This window comes from Musa acuminata, chromosome BXJ1-3 (assembly GCF_036884655.1).
Source record: "Musa acuminata AAA Group cultivar baxijiao chromosome BXJ1-3, Cavendish_Baxijiao_AAA, whole genome shotgun sequence".
NCBI classification, from domain to species: domain Eukaryota; kingdom Viridiplantae; phylum Streptophyta; class Magnoliopsida; order Zingiberales; family Musaceae; genus Musa; species Musa acuminata.
The window spans coordinates 36,810,759-36,832,773 of record NC_088329.1 but is presented as its reverse complement, the minus strand read 5'-3'; the positions used below and the strand labels follow the sequence as shown (position 1 = coordinate 36,832,773).

Here is a 22,015-nt window from a genome sequence, read left to right as displayed (position 1 = left end):
TTAGAAATCCAATCTTCTAACTCTATTCGACTCTTACAAGAATTGATCTTTCCCACTCGTGGGTTTATAAATTATCGACTCTCATTTAGATCGACTCATCTCGATAAGACTTAAACAAAATAATGATTGTATCGATTTGATTTTTTTATGATCGTGATAGAATTATTATTATTATTATTATTATTATTATTATTATTATTATTATTATTATTAATGTTGATAGAGGATGGAGGAAGATTCGATGATCATACCATCTTTAATTCCTTATATTCTTTGATTATATTAATTTGATCAAAATTATGTGTGGGTCCCATCTAGTTCTCGACCGAGATTGGTCTCTCGTTTGCTGTTCGGTGTCCGACAGGAGCAGAGGCGGGTTTCGGTGCATGCACCGAACGCACGGAGGGCACTTGGAATCTTCCTGGTGGGGCCGACAGGGACCACCGCCGTTGTTTGGTATCATTGGGAACCCACCTTCTAATAATACCCACTACGATGGAAGTAGAATACCTGTGCGCCCACCTCTTTCCTTCCCCACCCTCTCTCTCCTCGCCTCCTCTATCTCTCTCCTGCTCCTCCCCTATATTACGATCCAGCCTGGTATCGACGCTCTTCCCGTCCCGTTTAGCAAAGCCGGAACCATCTCTACCCTTTGTCCTTCTATTGTCTCACCGTCATTGATTCGATTCGGAGGCACCGGTCGTAACGGATTTGACTTTGTTCTTGTTGTTCTTCCCCAAAGGTGAGATTTTTTTACCCTTATTTTTGTCTGTGTTTAGGAAAACTTTGTTGTTTGTGGAGGATTGCTGCGATTTCGTATGCTCGTGGTTGATTTGATCTTCTTCTTGTTGTTCTTCTCCAAAGCTGATATTTTTTTGCCATATTTTTGTTTGTGTTTAAGAAAACTGTGTTCTTTGTGGAGGATTGCGTGCGATTTTGTTTGTTCGTGGTTGATTTGATCTTCTTCTTGCCGTTCTTCTCCAAAGGTGAGATTTTTGTTTGCGATATTTTTTGTTTGTGTTTAAGAAAATTGTGTTCTTTGTGAAGTATTGCGTGCGATTGCCTTTTTTTTTCTGGTTGATTTGATCTTCTTCCTGATGTTCTTCTCCAAAGGTTAGATTTTTTTTTCCTTTTCCTTCGTTGTGTTTATGAGAATTGTGTTATTTGTGGCGAATTGCGTGCGATTTCGTGGTTGATTTGATCTTGTTGTTGTTGTTGTTGTTCTTCTTCTTCTTCTTCCCCAAAGGTGCGATTCCTTTCGGTTGTGTTTATGAGAACTGTGTTCTTCGTGGAGGATTGGGTGTGATTTCGTGTGTTTGTGGTCTCGGGTTGTTGTTCTCTTGCTTGTTCTTGCACCGGAGGAAATGGGATTTCGTTGATTCTTATGCCAAAGAGTTTAATTCGTTTGATTTGCTGCCTTCAGATCGACCGAGAAGACAAGAGGATGGCGGAGGAGCAGCGATGCCAGGAGGGCCACCGCCTCTGCGCTAACAACTGTGGATTCCTCGGGAGCCCTGCGACGCTCAACCTCTGCCCCAAATGCTACCGCGACCACCGCCTTAAGGAGGAGCAGCAGCGGCAGGACGCCTCGCACGCGGCCAACGTAGCCGCCGCCGAGAAACCCCCCCACGCCTCCTCCTCGGCCTCGGTCGTGGCGTCCCCGGCCGGGAACGCGAGAGGGCCCCCGGCGCTGGCCTCTCCGGCGGTCGCGGCGGCGGCGGCGGGACCGAGCCGGTGCGCGATGTGCCGGAAGAGGGTGGGCCTGACGGGGTTCCGGTGCCGGTGCGGGGCCACCCACTGCGGGGCACACCGGCACGCGGAGCAGCACAGCTGCACCTTCGACTTCAAGGCGGCCGGCCGGGAGGCCATCGCCCGCGCCAACCCCGTCGTCAAGGCCGACAAGCTCAACAGGATCTGAAGAATCCCCACCCTCCGTTTCTCCCTGCTCCCCTTCGATCGACGGCCCAGATCCTCCCGGGACGGTAACCCCCTCCCGGGCTTGACGCCCTTTGCGATGTGACCTTTGGTGGTTAGTTATGTTTGGCTGCTCCCAATCTTTTCTTTTTCCTTTTTCTCTATTTATTTTCTTTTTTTTTTTCCTCGTTGTAGTCTGGAGAAATATGGCTTATTAATATTATTATCGTAGTTTCTCTCAAATAATAATAATAATAATAATAATAATAATAAGAAGCTGGGAAATGGTACGTGGACGTGGTCGTCTCCGTGTATTGGGGTTGGCACGGAGAGTGAGTCATGACTGGGTCAATTAGAAGTGGACTCACTCAACGCGGACCACGTGAGTGGCCGTAGTAGATCCCGTACAAGCGAGGAGGCCCTCGAGATGGTTGCAGTCCAAGGCAACGTTGTTGGTAGCATACAATGCAATGCATTTGGAAGGACGGAATACCTGAACGGCTATGCAACCGTTCGGTGAGGGGATCGAAAACAATGGCTATGAAATCAAATCAATCAATTTATAGACTTAAATCGACGGATCAATAAATTGATGTGGACACCAACGTGGAGACCGGTTGAAAGGATTATAATATTTAATCGAGTAAAATAAATACAAAATAAATGGGTTCAAGATTTGTGCTTTCCTTTTATAGTTTCTAACAATTTTTATATTTATAGCTTTTAAATATAAGCTTTAACAGGTAGATTATCTTAGGCAGCTACTTGTCCACACTAAAAGTATATATAAATTCTGATTTAATGTTCATCTCTTGTAAAATCTTAGGCACTGATAAGGGTAAAATTGTTCTTTCAAACTATAAATAGTTGAGTTTTTTTTCTCTCTCTTCTCTTTGAACTCTCGATCATTCCACTCCACAACCATCTTGTACGAGAATCTAAGATGCCTCACATGGTTTAGTACAATCTCAGGGATCTAACTCCAGCATAGCTCTCAATCTCAGATCAGATCAACCTACTTATATGTCAACAAGTCTAAAATTATTGTAATCAAGATGGAGATTAATATGATTTCACTAAATTGTCACTTGGCATAATACCTACTCCCCCTCGTCAAATAGTTGGGCCTCTCCTAAGCAATTGTAAGTCAACAGTGTTCGCACACATTTATGATTGAGTTGTATGTATTCCCTAACAAGCAGTTTTTCTGATGGCCGAATTTGAGTTTATTTTATTTTATGTATATTATATGGTGACTTAATTCAAATATGACAAGCCGGTTTAAGTTGGATAATCGCCAACTATTTGACCTCGTCTTCCTCCTTGGATGTAGAACTTGGCACCTAGTTTTCTTTTGTGGTCGCTCGCAGATCTCGTAGATTTGGGTGGCAAAGGACTTACAGCTTTTACAAACAGGTAAGCCGTCAGTTTGTTGAGGTGCAGACCACACGGTACAAAAGGAGCTACCGCCGGTGATAAGGTCCATGTGACTCTGCGCCCTCCACCTTCATTCAACTAGGACTTAATTGGTACAAAGATCTGTTCTACAGTCACACCCAGCTTCCAGATGACTTCTTTTCCAGTTTGCCATCATCATGTATTTAACGCGGTGGGCTCGATCCAAGAAAATTAACGCGGGCAGGAATTGAATACTCCAACCTGTTCATCATCATGTATCAGTCCAGTTTGACTCCCAGACAGCAACTCAAGACAAGAAGAAGAAGGGGGCACTGCGTTGCTCATGATGGGTAGGCCATGTGAGGCATGCAGTAAGTAGCATGAACTCGATGGCACCTGCAGGTGTCTGACCATGCAATCCTACCTTTTGCATGATAAGATCGTGTTCCTCCTTCCACAGCCTCATTCTATCACGCCAAGTGGGACGCACGCAGTTCTGTGACACGCAGTTTTGCAGTTTCCATTCCGAGTTGTCCTGGTAAATCTAGAGGGAGTTCCTCCTCATGCTCTCATCCTATTAGCATTGCCAGATTCACGCCTGCAACGAGAGCACAAACCAATGAGAAGGTGGTGAATGTTAGTATCTCGAAGGAGGGAAGAAACGAAGACAGGTGAGGGGAAGGTGGTGAATGAAACAAGAGGATGATGGGGAAAAAAACAAAAGCGCATCGATGGCGGGGAAGGGGGAAGGGGTCGGTGATGATGATGATGGGAGGGGTGGGGGAGGAGGGAGGAAGGGGACGCCATCATTGCGAATCTCTGGCGCCATCATCATCATCATCTCGCATGATGCTTTCCCGGTAAGCCATCCCCAGATATCACGTGACGCCACCCTCTGCCTCCTCCTCCCCCTCTCGGCCGCCTTCACCTCCCTCCCTGCTTGCTTACGTCGCCACATGCATGAATCCTGTGAGTGCAGAGAGAGAGAGAGAGAGAGAGAAGATGTCTCACCTTTTTCTGCTCCTGGGCACTATAAATAACGCCACACTCCCGCTGCATTCCATCTCCTCCCGCTGCCTCACTTGGTTCTTCTCATCCAAGGTGATCATTCTGCAAGAGAAATCAGACGTCTTCCAGCAGTGGCTTCGGATTCACATCCGCATCTGCTTGCTTTTTTCTTTCACTTACATGCCTCTGATTGTGATGCTTCCGGGGTACTGTTCCTGCAGGCAAATCATGGAGAGGCTCAACACCAAGCTGTACTTGCAGAACTGCAACATCATGAAGGAGAACGAGAGGCTGAGAAAGAAGGCGCAGCTTCTCAACCAGGAGAACCAGGCGCTCTTGTCTGAACTCAAGCAGAAGCTAGCCAAATCCAGTTCCAGCTCCAACCCCAGTGCCAATACCCCTGAGCTCAACATTCCCCCTTCGTCATCCATGGCCTCCAACGGAAGCAATCGCTCATCTTAGTATAAAGATCTCTGCTACAGGACACCTTTTTTTTTTTTTGGGATTTTGGTGTTTCTAGGCCATGGATCCAATGTAGCTGGATCGATTTGGCCAAGAGGCAATATAGGGCAGCAACATGTATCATGGTCTTCTCTAAAATTTGGCTTAAACAAGAAACCTCTCTTTTTGTTTGATATCTTATCGACAGACTTAAAACCTTCCTCATGAATCAATTGTGCAAGATAATCCTTTCTAAACATATAGATAAAACCTAAGCTTGTTGATTTGCTAGCTTCTATTTCTTTTTCTGCAATAACAAAAAAAATCACAGGTACGAAGTTCTGTGTACGGTTTCCTCCATTGTTTCCATTCCATGCAAAATTCTTCTCAACCTTCCATCTTAATTTGTTTTGCCTCACTGTTTTAGATCTACACAAGCTTTAATCAAAATCCATGTGCCAGTAGACAAAGAGTCCATTGTACTGAGAGTATCAAACAACATCAATAAACTAATCGTTGCCTTGCTAAATCAACAGTTCAACAATTTCATGTCAAGACCCATATTAGCCAAACCAGTACAGGCAAAATTCAGAGAATAAGAACTGCAATTGTAAATGTGCATCAGCAGGAGTTTTGACTGTTTGAGACTATATAAAAATAGTATGGCATTGTCAGAAGATGGCATTGTCAAAAGATATCTCCAATCTAATTTGAATATTATGATGAGCATCAATTGACTTATGTTAAGAGCCAAGACAGCACTACACTGGATTCATCACTAGCAGAGAGCCTTTAGCCTTGTGTTATCATTGCTGTCTTTTATGAATGGATCCCAAAAAGGAGGGCAAGTCTTGTCTCTGAGATGATGTCTGGGATATAAAATGCTGATAATGATGACGGATCAAAGACAGATGTCAAATGAGATTGATTCAGATGCTGTTCTTAAAATCCAACAAAGACCATAAGTTCAAAAGATGAGAAATCAAAGAGAGGAAGGTCCACCACCACAAGATCACAGCAACGGGAGACATGACATTTGGTCAGTGCGTATTAAAGACGTTGACCATCTTCCATCATCACGTCATATGCACTCCAGTTTACAAAGTCCCATCAGACGTCCCATTTGTGACAGTACGCAATCATGTCAGGGAACAAACAAAACGCTACTAATTTAAATGATGAAGCTATAGGAGAAAACGCCAGTATCAAATACTTCCTTCCTCCTTCAAGCATAGTTGCGATTGATCTAAAGTTGATAAAGCCATGAATCCTTGCTTCAAGCAAGCTAGAATAACACAAACATGGTGGGATTGATCTAAAGTTGATAAAGCCAGATTTGCATGATGTAATTTGTATTTAGTTAGATGTTGTGAGGATCAAAGTGGGAACAAAATATTGCTTAAGTTCTTTCAGGTGTAAATTAATGTATCGTGTTGGTAGAATTGGTAATCCAATTCATTGTCCATTTTGACTAAATGATATATTACTAGCATAAGTTCCAACACATAATCTGTTTGTATAATTACTTCAAATCACAAATTTACTTGCAGCATTAGAAGAGTCTAAATACATGGAGACAAACTGCAAATGACTTTCTTACAGACAATCCAACACTTGTAAATCCACTACTTATTACGGAATGATTCATAGTTTTCCATGTATTTTGTTCAGTAGTATGAGCAAAAAATTTAGGGGAAAAATGGCAAATTGGAACTAGCAATTGTTGGGACATTCACTTGTCTATGCCAGCATCAACATATGATCAAGAACATAACAATTCAATCATCACCATAAGTACTAAATTGAGTGCAATTCTAAACCTGTAAGATCTTTTACAATGAGAATAATGGCGATGAAGGTAAATCCAGAACTATGAGAAAACATCCTTATAAGATAGGTAGCTAGAAGATAGCAAATTATATGTATTAAAACTTGAGACTAAAGAACGGAAAGTGTGAATCCATTTTACCTGGTTAATTGACTTTTGAGTTAGAATCACCATCACAGTGTAATTGGAAAGTTCTTCCTTCATGTCAAACAAGGAAAAAAATATATTAATAATCAATACACGAACAAATTAAATGATAAAGAAAAGAAAGATGCAAACAAATCACTATGTTGAGTCAACATACCTCAGACTATATGTAGTTATCACAAAAAAAAGTTTAACCAAATAGAAATGTGTAAATAACATAAATGGTCTTTCATGCGTTCTTGAATGAATTAAAAGAAAGAAACCCATGAAGGAAGTTCACATTCCTGAACCTCAGCATGAGCATTAACTGGTAACTAAGTTGATTGATTAATCACAATACTAGAATGGTTGAATTTAAGATAAGCAATGTGAGTTCCAAACCTACCAACATTAGTAAATAACCAAATGCAGAAACACATTGCCGGTATGACAGAGAGCAAAAAATACAATGTGCATCAGCTTGCCACATTCGTTCTTTGGTAAGATGGTTTATAAACAGGCAGTGCATAGCCCTCCCTGTGTTGAAATGAAAGGACCATATATAGCAAGCCACAATAATTACTAGTGAAGGTGAGAAACAAAATATTGAGCAATACTTAATAGTAAAATAAAAGAGAATGGGATGCTATTTCACTGAAACATTTAGGATCTTTATCATTATTTATCAGCAGTTTAAAGCACTTAGTAGGAGTCACTACGCATAGAAAGAAGAGAAGCTTTCAACTTCAAAACATAGGCATAAATCCAATAGGACAAAGTAGAGATATGGGTTTTCAAGGGCTGGTGAAGATGATTTCTTGAGAGCATAGACACTTCATTTATTTGTATGGAGACTAAATATTTTCTAATGATACCTTGGAATTCAATATTGGATAAAGATCCATTGAGCCGATCCCAAAAAGCTAAGAATTATGGCTTGTTGTTATCATTGGACCTCGGAATTCAAGATTCCAACCAAAAATTCCGATCAAAATCAGGTTGTCTTCGGTGCTTAGACCTCTCAGCATATCTTTTGTAACCATTATCTCCACTCTGCAAGGAACTTTTCCTGCCATGGTTACCCTCCCTGTTGAACAAGCCTCTGGTAGGTCGCAGTGCCATCCTCTCTGTTACGGACCTGCTATTGGCACTGCTGCATTTTCCATTAACCGATCTTAACCATTTCTCCCTTGCCAGACGTCAACATTCAAACTAAATGAATCCCCAAATCGTTGGCTGATGCCATTTCTATGGTTTCTTGTACTAACATTTGCTATACAACTAGCTTCTCCATCTTCCATCTTCCATCTTCAAGTCCTTGGAAATTAGCCATCGCTTCGTTACTTTATTCCGGCCAAACCGATCTGGAACTCTTTGCCTCCGCGCCTCGCCCCGTCAGAGTGGCTGTCCATCTTTCGGCAGGCATCCATGGTGACATGATCCCGTCCAGAAATCCTCCAATCTTCCCTTGCGTAATAATCTTGACGATTAGGGTTTTGCCAAGATTTTCATCTCTTTGAGGTAAGGGTCGAATGTTGATCAATTTGATCACTCGCTGCGCCAGATTCTTTCTCTTCCACATCTATAGCCTCGGACAACGACGACGAACTATGACTCTCTCCACCACTCGATGTTTCCTTCTTGACCACCACATCCTCCTCCCCATCCTATCCTATCCTGCGTCCTGGTCCGGTGCTCGGGCGATGCCCGTAGGGAAGAACCGTCCCGGACGTTGCACATGTCGCAGCCGCCGGGTCGCTGAGAGCGATCGGGTGGAGCTTATTCGAGCTGCTCGTCGGCGATGACGGTGGCGAGGCTGGAGGCACGGTCCAACTCGGAGGCGCGGTCCAGAGCTCGGCCCTCTTGCGGATCTCGTATATCCGCGATGGCGGCAGCCGCGGGCCTCGAGAAGTTGTTTCGCCGTCTTCGCTTGCATCCACTCCCATAGCAGAATTCCGTCTTCGTACTTTTGAGCACTGATTAGCGAAGTGACACTCTTCCCACATGTTCCGTTAATAAACAGGGATTCTTCCCAGATCTGTCTCCACTAGAATCTGTAAGTTATCGCTCGTCAACCTTTGAACTCTCTCTAATTCAAAGGAGAATTCAAATTTGTGGCACATTCTCTTCCATGCCGCAGTGTATCAACAGATCCATTTCCAGAACTAGTTTTCTTACAGTCGATGCATCAAACTGTGCACAATATTGTTTGCTTTGCTTCACTTGGCAACCTGGTTTCATTTGGAAACCTGATGAGTTGTTTGCTTACCAAGGTTGAGATTTAAAAAAAAAAGATTTCAGATCATTTATATAAGAGAGATTAGCATCGATTTATATAAAATTGCCATCAGTGTAAAATCAGATCGACATCATGTCGATCAATTCCAGCCAATTACATAATAAGGTACAGTGCATCAGTTACCACTTGACCATCAAGTTGTGAGTTAGAGGTGGTCTTGTTCCCAGAATGTAGAAAAACTGACACAAAGCTTGTCTACTAAACTATGTATGCATCAAAGACAAAATGAAAGACATATCTAACTAGACAACAGCACATGCCCAAGATGATCTCAAATTTGCTTAATATGTAATCTGGAGAAAAATCCAAAAGACATACAAACTTTAGCGATCGAGAAATTATTTTTTCTACCACTAGAACTGCTCAATTTTCTCAGCCACCTCTCAGAAACTAGTTCTTCTACTGTGGTCGTCGGATTAACCCTGGAATCTGCAGAAGCGAATGCAAGTCATGAACTGAATTAAAAAGGAATGAAAGCCACAATGATAACAAAAAATATGAACATAGAACATGTTCGAGCATGATTTTTGGCACAGGCAACAGAGACACCATGATCACATAGCTATCCGATTGAACTAAATCTATGAGATGAGGAAATTACCATAAGTTACTATTATAATTTTTTGCTAAGTTGGTCATCATAATACCAGGTTAGCATGTCCATTCACAATGAATTACTCCTTTGCCCTGCTTTTAAGTTCTCAAACTAGACAAACAGTTCATGCTACATATTTTTATGCAATTTTAAGGTCGGAAGTCATGTTGTCCAGATGCCTGATCAACCTTCACAATGTTTAGTATCTGTCTTTCAGAAACATACATGCAGCTGAGCATAAGATAATCAAACTTAAAGAATTACTAGCCATCCATGCTCACAGGATACTGTTGGGAGATTTCACTGTAAACCTTCCATCAAAAGTCAGTCCTATACCGATAATATCATAAACATGTGTATCACGTCGGGTTGCTCTTTAACCAAGAAATGCAAGATTGAGACGGAAGAACTCTATAGTGATAGTCTGTAAATAGCAACTGATATCATGACAATAAGAACTTGACCTTGTTGGTTTCAGAGGCCTCTTAAAATCTTATCGTCTTTCATTTCATATCTTCATAATGCAGAAAACATGTACCATATATCATTTATAAAAAAAAAGTTTTCTTTCCACATGTCCTACATCTCATTTTTCCTTGAATATATGATTTACATGATGCAGCTTAAAAATTTTAAGCTATTTGTCAACTTAAACCAAAAGGTACCTATTTATTGTTTTTGAACACAAACCATGGCAAGTGAAACTTAACATTTACATCTAAGCTGGATTACGGTGATAAAATACTACGATCTATCATTGTAGATGGCAAATTCAAAGGAAAAATGTATTAGCTTAAAAATATAAGAAAAAAAATTTGATCTCAAACAAAGTCACAAGAGTTATTAACCTCGACACCATTTGGGCCTATCCGGTTGCGAGATATAAAGTTGATTATGAGAGATGCAAATTCTTCAGGTACATCTTCCTGCAATAACAGCAATGATGTGAACTTGTAGTTTTAATGAAGTTCATGCTTTACATATAAGAAATAGATGCCTGAATGATTGGGAACACCCTGATAACATAATGTAACCAGCTCGCATTAATGAATTTAGTGCATTATTGAGACTGTAATACTAGCTCTACTGTTACATAGTATATAAAGCCCCAAGTGTACACTGTACAATAATATATGAAATTTGAGGTTATTATATTAGCCCTACTTAAGTTGTTGTAAAAATAGTTAAACTGATGAAAGCAGGCACCTTTTCCATACATGTTGGGCCAGTAGTGAATCACTAATATATTTTAGACATCTGCAGTTCATTTTTTTGCCATAAGAATCGGTAGTTTGAAATGATCATCACCTGTATAGCGTGTCCAGTGTGCCGAACAACTACCATTTGGAATTTGCCTTGCATTTGTCCAATTGTGAGAGATCTGTTTTATCAAAAGACATACAGTTGTCAACGCCATGGATTACATCTTACTAAAGCATCAAAGGCTACATAGTGCTTAGGCCATAGATTAAAACTTTACAAAAGCTTCAAAAGTTTAATCATACAGAATAGATTGTCATTGAGACATTAACTTTACAATATAAAGTATACGAGCGACAGAATGGAAGTGCTAATTCTGAATCCAACAGAATGGCATAAGTTGGATGACATAAATTCATATATTTTATAAATTAAACAATTCATTAAAATGATTAATCTATTAAAAGTTGATAATAAGCAAGGAATTTTCTTTTTATTGGCTCCATGACAGTTATTTTACCCCGTGACAATTGGCACAAACAAACATAACAAAAAGGTGATGCATACTGATCGAAGAAAAGATTGTGGTACTAACTGAATATATTTGACAGAAATAACAACAGATCTTCAAATGACCTCAACAAGTAAAAACAAATATGTAAAATAAGATCACAATAAGGGGAAGGAAACCAATAATTAAGGACAGATCAATGGAAATTGATTCAATCTTTTCCTTTCCAGTTGCATCTGAAGTGGTTATAAACTGAAAAAAGCAACATAAGCTTGCGCATCAATAGCAGCAAGAAATCTTTCCATAATAACAATGGTGATGTTCCACATCATGGAGAGAGTTCAGAGGACCTAGAGAGCAAGTACAGAATTTTTTTCCCTGCTTTCTTCATTTCATTTCTATTTGGTCATCGTCCCTTTTCCACCATTTTTCACTTAGATTCCTTCTGTTCATCATTTTCTTGTCATTTTGGAACTTCCAGACAATCAAAAACACCACAGAGCATTCCACTGTCCGACAAAAGTGGATCCCAAGCTCAGCCAAGTGGCTGAAGAAAACATAATATGACCATTCAACGTCACAGGGCAGATGGCAGTCTCCTGTGGCTTTATCTCATTGACATCACACTTGAGGCCTTAGGTCCAATTAATCCATTGTGGAGAAGCCCAGGATTGATGATGAAAAGCAAATTCTTGTTGAATCTGCAGTTATTGCTCAGACCACTTGACAGCATGACCTAACTTGGACATTCAAAGACACCCAATCAAGGTTGTTCAAGACCGAAACAAGTAAGGAGCCAGACTGATCTAACGCGGATTGGTCAGGGGCCAGTCGAAACATTGTTGCTTTGTTTTTTAGTATAGACTAGGCTTTGGTTATGCATTCTTTATTTGTTCACAAGTTTATCCTGATATACTATGAGATATACTAAGAGATGTTAGATTATCCTCACATAATCCAAGAAAATTAATTGGAACATCCTCCTACCTTAATCACCTGAAACATAATTGGTGCAAGCTAACCCATGCAATGAATATGAACTGGATTGCTGCCAGAGGCTAACCGACATGGAAATTCAATGCCCTACTGTCACGGACAAAGTTCTAAACAGATGTTTGATGTAATACTTGTGTATGTCCATGTCTTTATGTTTGTTCATGCTTTGCACAGCATGTAGAGGAATGATCGAAGGCTTAACAGTCCCATTTTAGTTGAGTTTGGTGGTCTTCTTAGGCTTGTAAATAAATGTTGTGTCATGTGGACACTTGTGAGAGATAGTCGATCTGTTGTGGACCATTTTGACCCTTTGTTGTGCAACTGTTCAGAGCTTGTAAAGTCTGTTTGTAATTTGCATTGTCTATGAAGTGTTTCCTGGAATGTTTGCTTTTGGATCCCGAGTGAGGTGCTTTCTCTAACCCGTTTTCTCTTTTGTAGGTCCTAAGGGACCATAGGAGGTTTCGGGGAGGTTGACCTTTGCGGACGGACATGCAAGGGTGCCGCACGACTTAGGCAAAACCAGTTAAGTCCGTGACACTACAGCGGCATAATCAGGTTAGTTCAATCAGCAAGAGTCAGTGCTCTGCATATCAGAACATACTATTTAGTTGTGTATATCTTGATTTAATGGAAGCCAAGGAATTTAATGGATCATCTCCACTATATCTTGATTTAAACCTAACAATTTCTTGCTGATTATGCCAATGGCCTGCACTACACATCAAAGTGCACAAATACAAGAACAGGAAGCAGACTAGAATGAATAATATTTTATTGTGACAACCATAGTTTGTCTTACCGGTCCATACCGATGTACTGACCAACCATCGGTATGCTATGTACCAAATTGTATCAATGTATTAAGACATGGTACGATGGGACATACCGACAAATCGATATGTATCGTCCATACCGATCACCTGTTGGATCGGTATATACCGCTTGTACTGGGCAGTATGCCATGGTATGACGAACCTTGGTGACAACTATTTGGATTCAGCTCTAGCAATTAATTTTTCATCAGTGACAACATGCTGGACTAAAGATATATATAGTAAGGTGTGCTGGAGATCTGCCAGAGAGGACCTGTCTAATCTGTCTGTTCCAGCTAACAGCAACAGCTTTGGCACTGGACATGATAAGAACATTTCTGAGAGGCCTTCATACCTGGAATCACACAGCAATAAGATATAACAACTACAGCAGAGGGTGATATGAATAACTGTAATTCTTCTATTTGCCTCCTGATTTTGTGATTCTAAACAATATCTTAAAGTCACTCCGTTAACTAAAATTTCTGCATCTTAACCCTTCTAAATAAATTTGTAACATTACAAGTACAAGATCATAATGAAATAGAAATCCTAGGATGTCACCCATACTTACAATCATAGTTATTAGAATAGAACTAACCAGATTGTCGGCTGGACCAAAAGAATGGGAACAAGACCTCTGGCCAGTTTGATTCATTTATTAGATCAATTTGCTTGAAATACATTTTAAACCAATCAACAAAAATGGATTTTTTATTGACCTGCAGGAACTGGCCGAGTTGAACAGTACCAACCCTGTTGTCACGAGGCACATAATGACTAGAGTACCCTCCATCCAAGCTATTACTTGTTTTTATCTTGAAGACATTTCAGTCTATTCAATCATAAGCATGATTGAACCCTCTCATTCGTGAACCGCTACCCTCTCTCTCTCTCTCTCTCTCTCTCCAGCCACCCTTTTTTATCTCTGTCTAACTACTCTGTCCCTCTCTTGGCTCTTGCACACTCCTCTCTCTCTCTCCCCAGCAATTGACCTCCTCCTGTCTTTTTTGTCCTTGCTCCCTCTTCTTTCCAGTCATCATTTTATCTCTAGCTGCAAAATATTGCACCATTTCCTTACTTCTTAGTACTTTCAGATTTTTAAATATTTTCCAATATTGCACCAAAATCTTGGCTGTCTTATTGGTCCAACTAGTAATCTGAGGCTTAGTAAAGTCATTGTTCAGTTTGAGCTTGATAATTATGGTTCGAATGCTTAAAGACTAGTAAATCTACGGAAGGTTACAAAACCCCAGAAAATTCTAGCTTATACTGCAATAAAGAAACATCTTCGACCTACCAGCCTTTCCAGTATCTCTCGGTTTTTTCCAGAGGAGTACGGTAGGTGTAACTGCAATAAAACTTTCAATTAGAAACATTCTAGGTATATGTCAAACACAGACCGCATGAATTGATGAAATTGCTGAAGAAAATCATTTCATAATATAGCCACAGGTAATCTTACCACTTCTTTGAATCATCATACACTAGTGTTGATGGAACAGATACACGGGAAGATTCAATATTTCTTAATGGGCCTCCTTTAACACTCCACTCAATCTACAGAATTTGGTAATCAATGAATTAAAATGAAGTCAAATGCATCTGAATTGATGGTTAGGCATGTTGTAACTTCTAGATAAATCAAATAATAGTCCATTAATTTTGTTATTTTCTAAAAGCAGATTTCATACCCAAGAGGACTAACTAATGGTGGTTGTTACATATGAAATCCTTAGATAAAAGTTTCTACAATATATCTGTAAAATTGACAATTGATGCTAAATTTGATACAGACAAAAACATTTTGGTAGGCATGACATATAACTTTGTTTCTGCAACTAGCTAAATAATCTGTTCTACCCTCATTGAAACCTCAAATTTTAACCCTGAAAATTTATTGAATCATCTCCAAGGAAGGAAAAAAAATTCTTTAACTTATTTTTAATTGTTATATGCATAATATTAGATCTCCTGTGCAAGACCACGAACTATCTTGTAAACTTATGATTTGATCCATCACCAGTTTCACAGACCTGTTGTCAGCCTTAACCCTTAATTCTTCAATGATTAACCAACAATATCGGGTGACATAGAGCTGGCTATTTACAACTGAGCTACATCATGTGCCTAAGTTCAGGAATACTGGGACATTTGACTGATATTCTACTGTAGTTAGATTCTGCCAGAAGGTCAATGGTTAATAGACAACTAATATGTTGCAGATCAAGTAATTTAAGATTGATCATATGCAACAATAACTATTACCAAAGTATTAAGATTAACTGCACAAAAGTCTGTCATCGATAGCTAAGTGAGAACTAACAAGCTGACTTAGAAAGCGAAAAATGAAATAGATAGATGGTAAAATGGACAAAAGGATCCACACTTCATAATCAATCAAGCTTAATTTGTGGACCATGCAAACAAATTACAACAACCAGTAACTTTAACAGAACAGTTCCTAGAAACTCCTGTACAAACATAACAGTTGAGATGATATAAGCATAAAAGACATTTGAGTGAATACCAAAAGCTGTACCCTCATAGTCTTCATTATGCTAGCATGCAATTGAACCAAGACAACATAGAACAAAGATATCACCTAGCAATCTTTATTATGCTAGCTTGCACTTGAACTAAGACAACATACAAAGCTAGAAGACAACTAAGTAAATCTCTAGCTGAATAATATGACAGTATATGGGCTGCAGATAATGTTTCACAAGGGCAATTTCCATAGACACAACATGAAATATGCCAACACTAAAAAATCAATCCACTTAATTGCTAACATATATCAAAAAGTTTCTTAACCAAGGAATATAACATTTGGTTGCGAGGTTAGCTCTTCAGGGTTGCATTTCCAATCAAGCTACTAGAAACATACTCTGAAACAAACACCCCAGTTTTATGTTTGACAGTCTCAAGAGTTCAAGGAAACAAAACATGCTACTTAAACAACATGTACCATGACAACATCAGCAACTCCTCAAATGACATTTCTATATGGATCAACTAGGATTACGAGTGATATTGTTGCTACATACTATCATGGACTTAGCATTTTCTGGCAAATTTATGCGGCAGTCGTCTGTTGCACACTGCCAAAGAAGTCAACCTAAATGAATGATTGCTAGGGTGAAACATGTTGATTGCTTGTAAGTGCACCAATTCGGTAGACAAGGATCTCAGACGTGTCATTATCAATGGAATGGGTAACTTATTATTTCAATGGAAGGCACACAAAATTTGCATTGGAAATTTTTTACTGATAATGGGAATGCTTACAACTCGATATGACACCACAATTTCCAATAACAAGAAAAAGGAAAACCATCAAACAAAACTATGCAGAAGTGTAAAATAGCTGGCTTAGTTCTCAACGGCCATGTCCTAGGTACCATCTGCAACTATATCCTGTGTGCCACTTGCGGGGCTTCCAAGGTGATGAAATGAATGGTGCTTGAAAATTGATTTCATCCATGTCCCTTGTTAAACTTTCAGTCCATGATGGCATAAGAAAACTCCCACTGTGATATGGTAAAATGGTCCCATGCAACGCCATGTGATGGATGATAAACAAAATTATTATTATCCATATTTACACGATTGTTAAGAACACAACACCAAATCCTGAACATTCTCAAACACTTGATCGCTTTGATGACCATGTAATAACATGTCAATACACAAAATCTATATTTGCATTACTGTACTAGGAAACTGTGGCATGCCAAAATATAGAAAACAGATATTATCCAATGTTTGACTAAAATTTTCATTGAAAATGACAACAAACAATCAGAACAAAAAAGCTTAGTGGCATACTACATACTGCTTTTTCTATTGTGGGAAAATATTGCATTCGACTCGAGAGGATTTTCTGCATATGGACTAAGGATGCCATAGCTGTTCCCTGTTATTCAAGATGAAATTGACTGGATTAGCATTCAACAAAAAGAAATCAACATTCGTACAAACAGCTTCAAATGTGAAACAGACCTCGACAACATCAATGACAACAAGACCAGCTAAGTTACGTATAACTTTTCTTGCAGCTACATGCACGGCCACTGAACCTCCCATGCTACAGGGACAGAATTAGAAGAGACATTTATTTATCGATTATTTTAGTCAAACATAAAACAAATTAGATGTTCAACACACATGCATGAGAAGTTACATATTTTTAAACAACAACAACAAAACCGTAAACACATATCATTGTATAAAATTTCTCATTCACTACATAATGAAGGAACAAACAAAATAAATTACTAGTAGTTGTCTAGGTGCACAAGGAGAGCTATAAATTTTTTTCTTCTTCATAGCAATTCTGTGATGCAACTTCAGCATTATCCCTTTAGTTGACTAATTTCTAGTTAAAAAGTTAACACAAGAAGAACCTGGATTGTTGTCTTATTGCACCTGCAGGTGCTTAGAGAGCAAATAAATAGTAAAGATTCTTGGATCAAAGGATGCTGCAGTAATAAGATTTACAAGCTTGAAAGCTACTCTTGGTCTTGGGAAACTTGAACATGACAAGTAGAGTAGACTTATGGACGGGATCCATGTCTTCTTTTCTTTTTCACTGTCTCTAGGTCAGGGAAATAAGGTGAGCATTATTTGCACTTTCATAAATCTTTACTACATTTTTAAGCATGTCAAAATTAATATCACTGGTTTGCACATGTGCACCGGAGAAACATACTTCGGTTTGTCATTTTCATATTGAACTTGAAATAGTCATTTTCATATTGTACTTCAATGTCAAGGATAATGATGTGCTAATTTTGTATATGTTAGGTCAACCATGTTTGAATTATATATTAAGTGCCATAGTTTCATTTGCATTATGATAAGTTATACTGATCATAGATGGTTCTTATATAATTTGCTCATGCAAAAAATGATCAATCTTAGATCGCAGACAAAGGAGAATTCATAATTTAATAATTTAATTAAAAACAGCATCTTTGACATCATATTAATGTGTATATTTCGAATTCCCAATTGTGAATGAAATGACTGGATGCTGAGCTACAAAAGACCTCCAAGCTTAAGCAAATGCATTAATATAATCATAAAGATTTCATTATGCTCCAATGAGAAAACCTGTGGCCGACAAGTATAACTGCAGGTGGCGAATCTCCATACAGTGTCTTCAAAACACACAAAATATCATTGCATAAAGTCTGCAAATTTGAATATGTTACTTCCCATTTTTAAGTAAAAAAATAGTATCATCTAGAATACACAGGTTTTATCGATCCCTGTAAGAAAAATTGTCAAAGATGTCATGAATATTTATAATCTGCTCTCTTGACAGATTTACCAACTAAGAAAGAACGCACTTCTATAGATAAGTCCAGGTCATTGTCGGTGACTGATTTTCCATGCCCTCGAAGGTCCATGGATAACACCCTAGCTTTTTCCTTTATCTTACTCGCTGCCAGAGCAAAAGAAAGCCTAGCCAAAAAGTGATAGCCGAATATTAACGTAATATGTAAGACAACTGCAAAATCTTGTCATTTACTTGCTTAAAAATGCTATAAAAAAGTTTATGAAGTTTCATGATTGACAACAAAATCATAACAAAAACAAGAGAGGAAAAACATACTTGTACCTAAAAGAAGTTACACACAAAAGACAAATGTCCAAAAACGTATTCAGCAGCATTGCCATATCTGATTGAACTAAACAGAGGATGCCTTCTCACTTCTACAACATATCCTAATAATCATAGAGGACTAGACTTATGTTTCTACTATGTAAATTTGTTGGGAAAAATATCCTGAAAAGCTCAAATGGACATCAAATATATCCACTTATGGTCGATGGAGTTAGATTACAGACCAACTAAACTAATCATGAAGAATATAATGTGACAAGAAAGCCAGACAAAACAGTCACATACATGCTTCAAATTAGATGGTCATGTTTATCCATAAGCATGCATTTTATATGGATATTCAGAATATTACTAGCCAAGGTGCTGTGCTGCAGAAGACCATCAATCACAAGTATTATTGGACAAAGAAGAACCTTAGGATTTGTGTGGAAAGATGATAACCACAAATACTCAAATCGTAATAATTCATTAATGCAAAAAAGTGAGTAATTTGAGAATCCATGTTTCAGGGACCACAAAGATTATAAAGGCTACAAGTCATATGATTGTTGCAATGTCAAACTAGGTTAGCTTAATATGATCGTGATGCTGCACCTTTCTTTTTAAAAAGTTCCAAAATTAACCTTTAGATAAGACAAAGTCAGGACACAAAATAGCCGAAGCATAATGTCATTGACAAGTCCAAATCTTAGCCATCACAAATGGACATCATCTTAGATTGATAAGAAAAACTTAGTTCAATCATTCATCAAATCATCCAAACTGTCTTTTTTCTTTGTAAGGGCAAGTGACGAAGGCGGGATTTGATCCCGAGATCTTGTGATAATCTGTCAAAGTCTTTACCAGACAAGCTAGCAAGCACCTTCAAATGATCACAGTTGTCAGATCAAAATGACACCATACTCTATTGTAAATAGTTAGCAGAGGTATAATAGTATGAACAGAGATAGTGGCACTATGTGTACGGAAAAGTGATATATGTTAAACCATAACATCCAAAAACTATTTCCCAAGGCAGAAGTATCTGAATGAAAAGTACATTAAATATAGATATTTTAAAATCATCTCTAATCATAATCAGCCAATTTCTTGTCTAATGTATTACATATCAGTCAATGCCCATACACTATTGGTGACTGACAAATTAAAGTGAACAATCATAAGTTACTCATCCCAATTATACCAAAAAGTGAAATTACTGCACAAAGCAAATATCATAACGCCTGAAACATAGAGTTGACTACTTAAAGCCTGAAATGAATTCAAGAATGAAACACAAGAAGCACTAATATTGTTATATAGGATGCAGATACAAAATTGCAAACTAATATCTCTGGCTTGAGAAGTTTCAAATACCCTGAATAGCCACCTCCATGTATGCAAAAAACAACTGGTCCTTCAGATCCAGCCATATAGACATGAAAAACCTAATCAGAAAACAGCAGAGAGGCATAATGTTATACAATTTCTTATGATAGGAAATCAAATTCAAAAACTTAAATCAAGAACATTTAACAAATATCATAAAATACTAAAGATTACTCACATTATCTGATCCAGGAACTTTTACATCATCTTCTTTATCAAAATAATCTGACCATTCTAAAGGTGCATACTTTTGAAGTGAACTCCTGCATAAGCATTCTAATATACAGTTACATGTCCTATCTATCAAGTTGCTTACACATAATTATAATGATAACTTTAGTATAAATTTCCTTTAAAGAAAAACTATCAAGTTGCTTGGTTAATAACAGAGAAAAGCAGCTACACGAACAACCCTTGACTAAGGGAGCTACCTCACCCAAAAGAAAGTAAAGGAATAGAACAACATAAACAGGGAACATTCCAATGCTACATTTACTTGGTGATGAATCAGAAAGTTGTTATGACATCACAGTGGTTCAGAGTTAATTAGACTTATTCATATAGCAACCAGTTCCTAATTTGATGCTACAGAATCAGATCCATGCAGTGACACATTGAAATTAGAAGTCCATGCACGAGAACAGGCCTAATTTCTGTACTTGAAGTCTAATTCCAAATTCGATGCAATTAGAATCATATTTACACAAGAACATGCCTAATATATGTTCTGGAAGACAATGCTCCGCCAGTGGTTGATGTAAGATCACTAGACTTGCTCATTCCTAAAAGAACAACGAGAAAACTTCTACACCTGATGAACTGGTATATCTACAGAAACGCAAATGAGAAGTACACCAAAGCGATGACACTATGGAACCCTAGCTTGCCTCTTGATCGAACATCTTACTCGAACAAACGCATAGCCACCGTGAAAAATCGTGTCAAACGACGCGATCAATCAGATGCCGTAGCTTCACGTGCATCTTTTATCTCCCGAAATTTCCCATCCAACCGAACAGCACGAAACGAACGATCGGAAACGGAGACAGCTCGGATTAGAGTTCTAAATGTTACCAATCAAAACAAGTTCCTGGGTTCTAAATTCCCAGAAAAAACATTCGATCTCACAACTGTTGCATCCAGATGGTTAGGATAAAACAGGGTAAGGAAATGGATCTATCCGGAGAGGTAATCTCACTGTGATGCGGGGCGGGGAGGGATCGAGTCGGGAGAGAAGGCGGACGGGGCGGCGAGGCGTACTTGATCTCCTCCACCGACGGAGGTCTCGTCCTCGTCTTCTTCTTCTTTGAGAGCGGAGAGGTTAGAGGGCTCCATGAGTGTCTGTTCCCCCCTGGGAAAACTCTACAGTGACGAGACGCAGCGAGGAAGGTGAGAACGGGAAGGGAATTCCTCGGAACAAAGGACGAAGGCAGTGAGAGCGTTCGGAGCTCGTGATAAATAGTACGGGCGAGGGACCCGAAATTGCGACGCGGATCGAATCCAGCCCGACCCGTTGACTGCTCAAGGAACCGTGACCCGAACATGGATCCGACCCATAAACTCAAACGGGTCGGATCGGTTCACCAGTTTCTTTGATTCTCTAAATTCTCGAAGTATTCTAATTACCAAATTACTGTCATTATTATTAATTACAAAGAATAATGGGTTGCAATAAGGATCTTTCTTGATCGATCACCAGATATGGTTATTCATCCATTCGTATTGATTTGAATGGAGTCGATTAGGTTCATATTTTTCGATCCATCAACATCACCGACGAAGAATAGTAGATGGAGCACACTCCTAATGACATATGTTCTTCCTCTTTCATCGAGTGATTGATTTCTACAAGACTAAAAGAGATGTCAAAAGATTTTTTTAGTA

General features: G+C 38.9%; 2 protein-coding genes and 1 long non-coding RNA gene across 3 annotated transcripts; 1 reads left to right on the top strand and 2 right to left on the bottom strand.

Moving 5' to 3' along the window:
• Positions 1–507: 507 nt before the first annotated feature.
• On the top strand, positions 508–2,137 carry LOC103979412 (zinc finger A20 and AN1 domain-containing stress-associated protein 5). Its single transcript, XM_009395551.3, has 2 exons — positions 508–742; positions 1,424–2,137. The coding sequence occupies exon 2, from the start codon at positions 1,445–1,447 to the stop codon at positions 1,916–1,918; it is 474 nt and encodes a 157-aa protein (XP_009393826.2). The 5' UTR covers positions 508–742; positions 1,424–1,444; the 3' UTR covers positions 1,919–2,137.
• A 1,124-nt stretch (positions 2,138–3,261) lies between these two features.
• LOC135627184 (uncharacterized) lies at positions 3,262–8,715 on the bottom strand. Its single transcript, XR_010492547.1, has 4 exons — positions 7,591–8,715; positions 6,731–6,787; positions 4,324–4,535; positions 3,262–3,910 (listed from the first exon to the last, which is right to left on the bottom strand). It is a non-coding gene; the product is annotated as an uncharacterized LOC135627184 (long non-coding RNA).
• Positions 8,716–9,020: 305 nt separating this feature from the next.
• Positions 9,021–21,550, bottom strand: LOC103979411 (uncharacterized). Its single transcript, XM_009395549.3, has 13 exons — positions 21,330–21,550; positions 20,310–20,394; positions 20,120–20,190; positions 18,486–18,600; positions 18,247–18,326; positions 17,134–17,218; positions 16,967–17,047; positions 14,594–14,688; positions 14,429–14,479; positions 13,403–13,483; positions 10,918–10,990; positions 10,458–10,535; positions 9,021–9,443 (listed from the first exon to the last, which is right to left on the bottom strand). Exons 1-13 carry the CDS (start codon positions 21,464–21,466, stop codon positions 9,414–9,416), a joined length of 1,062 nt encoding a protein of 353 aa, XP_009393824.2. The 5' UTR covers positions 21,467–21,550; the 3' UTR covers positions 9,021–9,413.
• Positions 21,551–22,015: the final 465 nt, after the last annotated feature.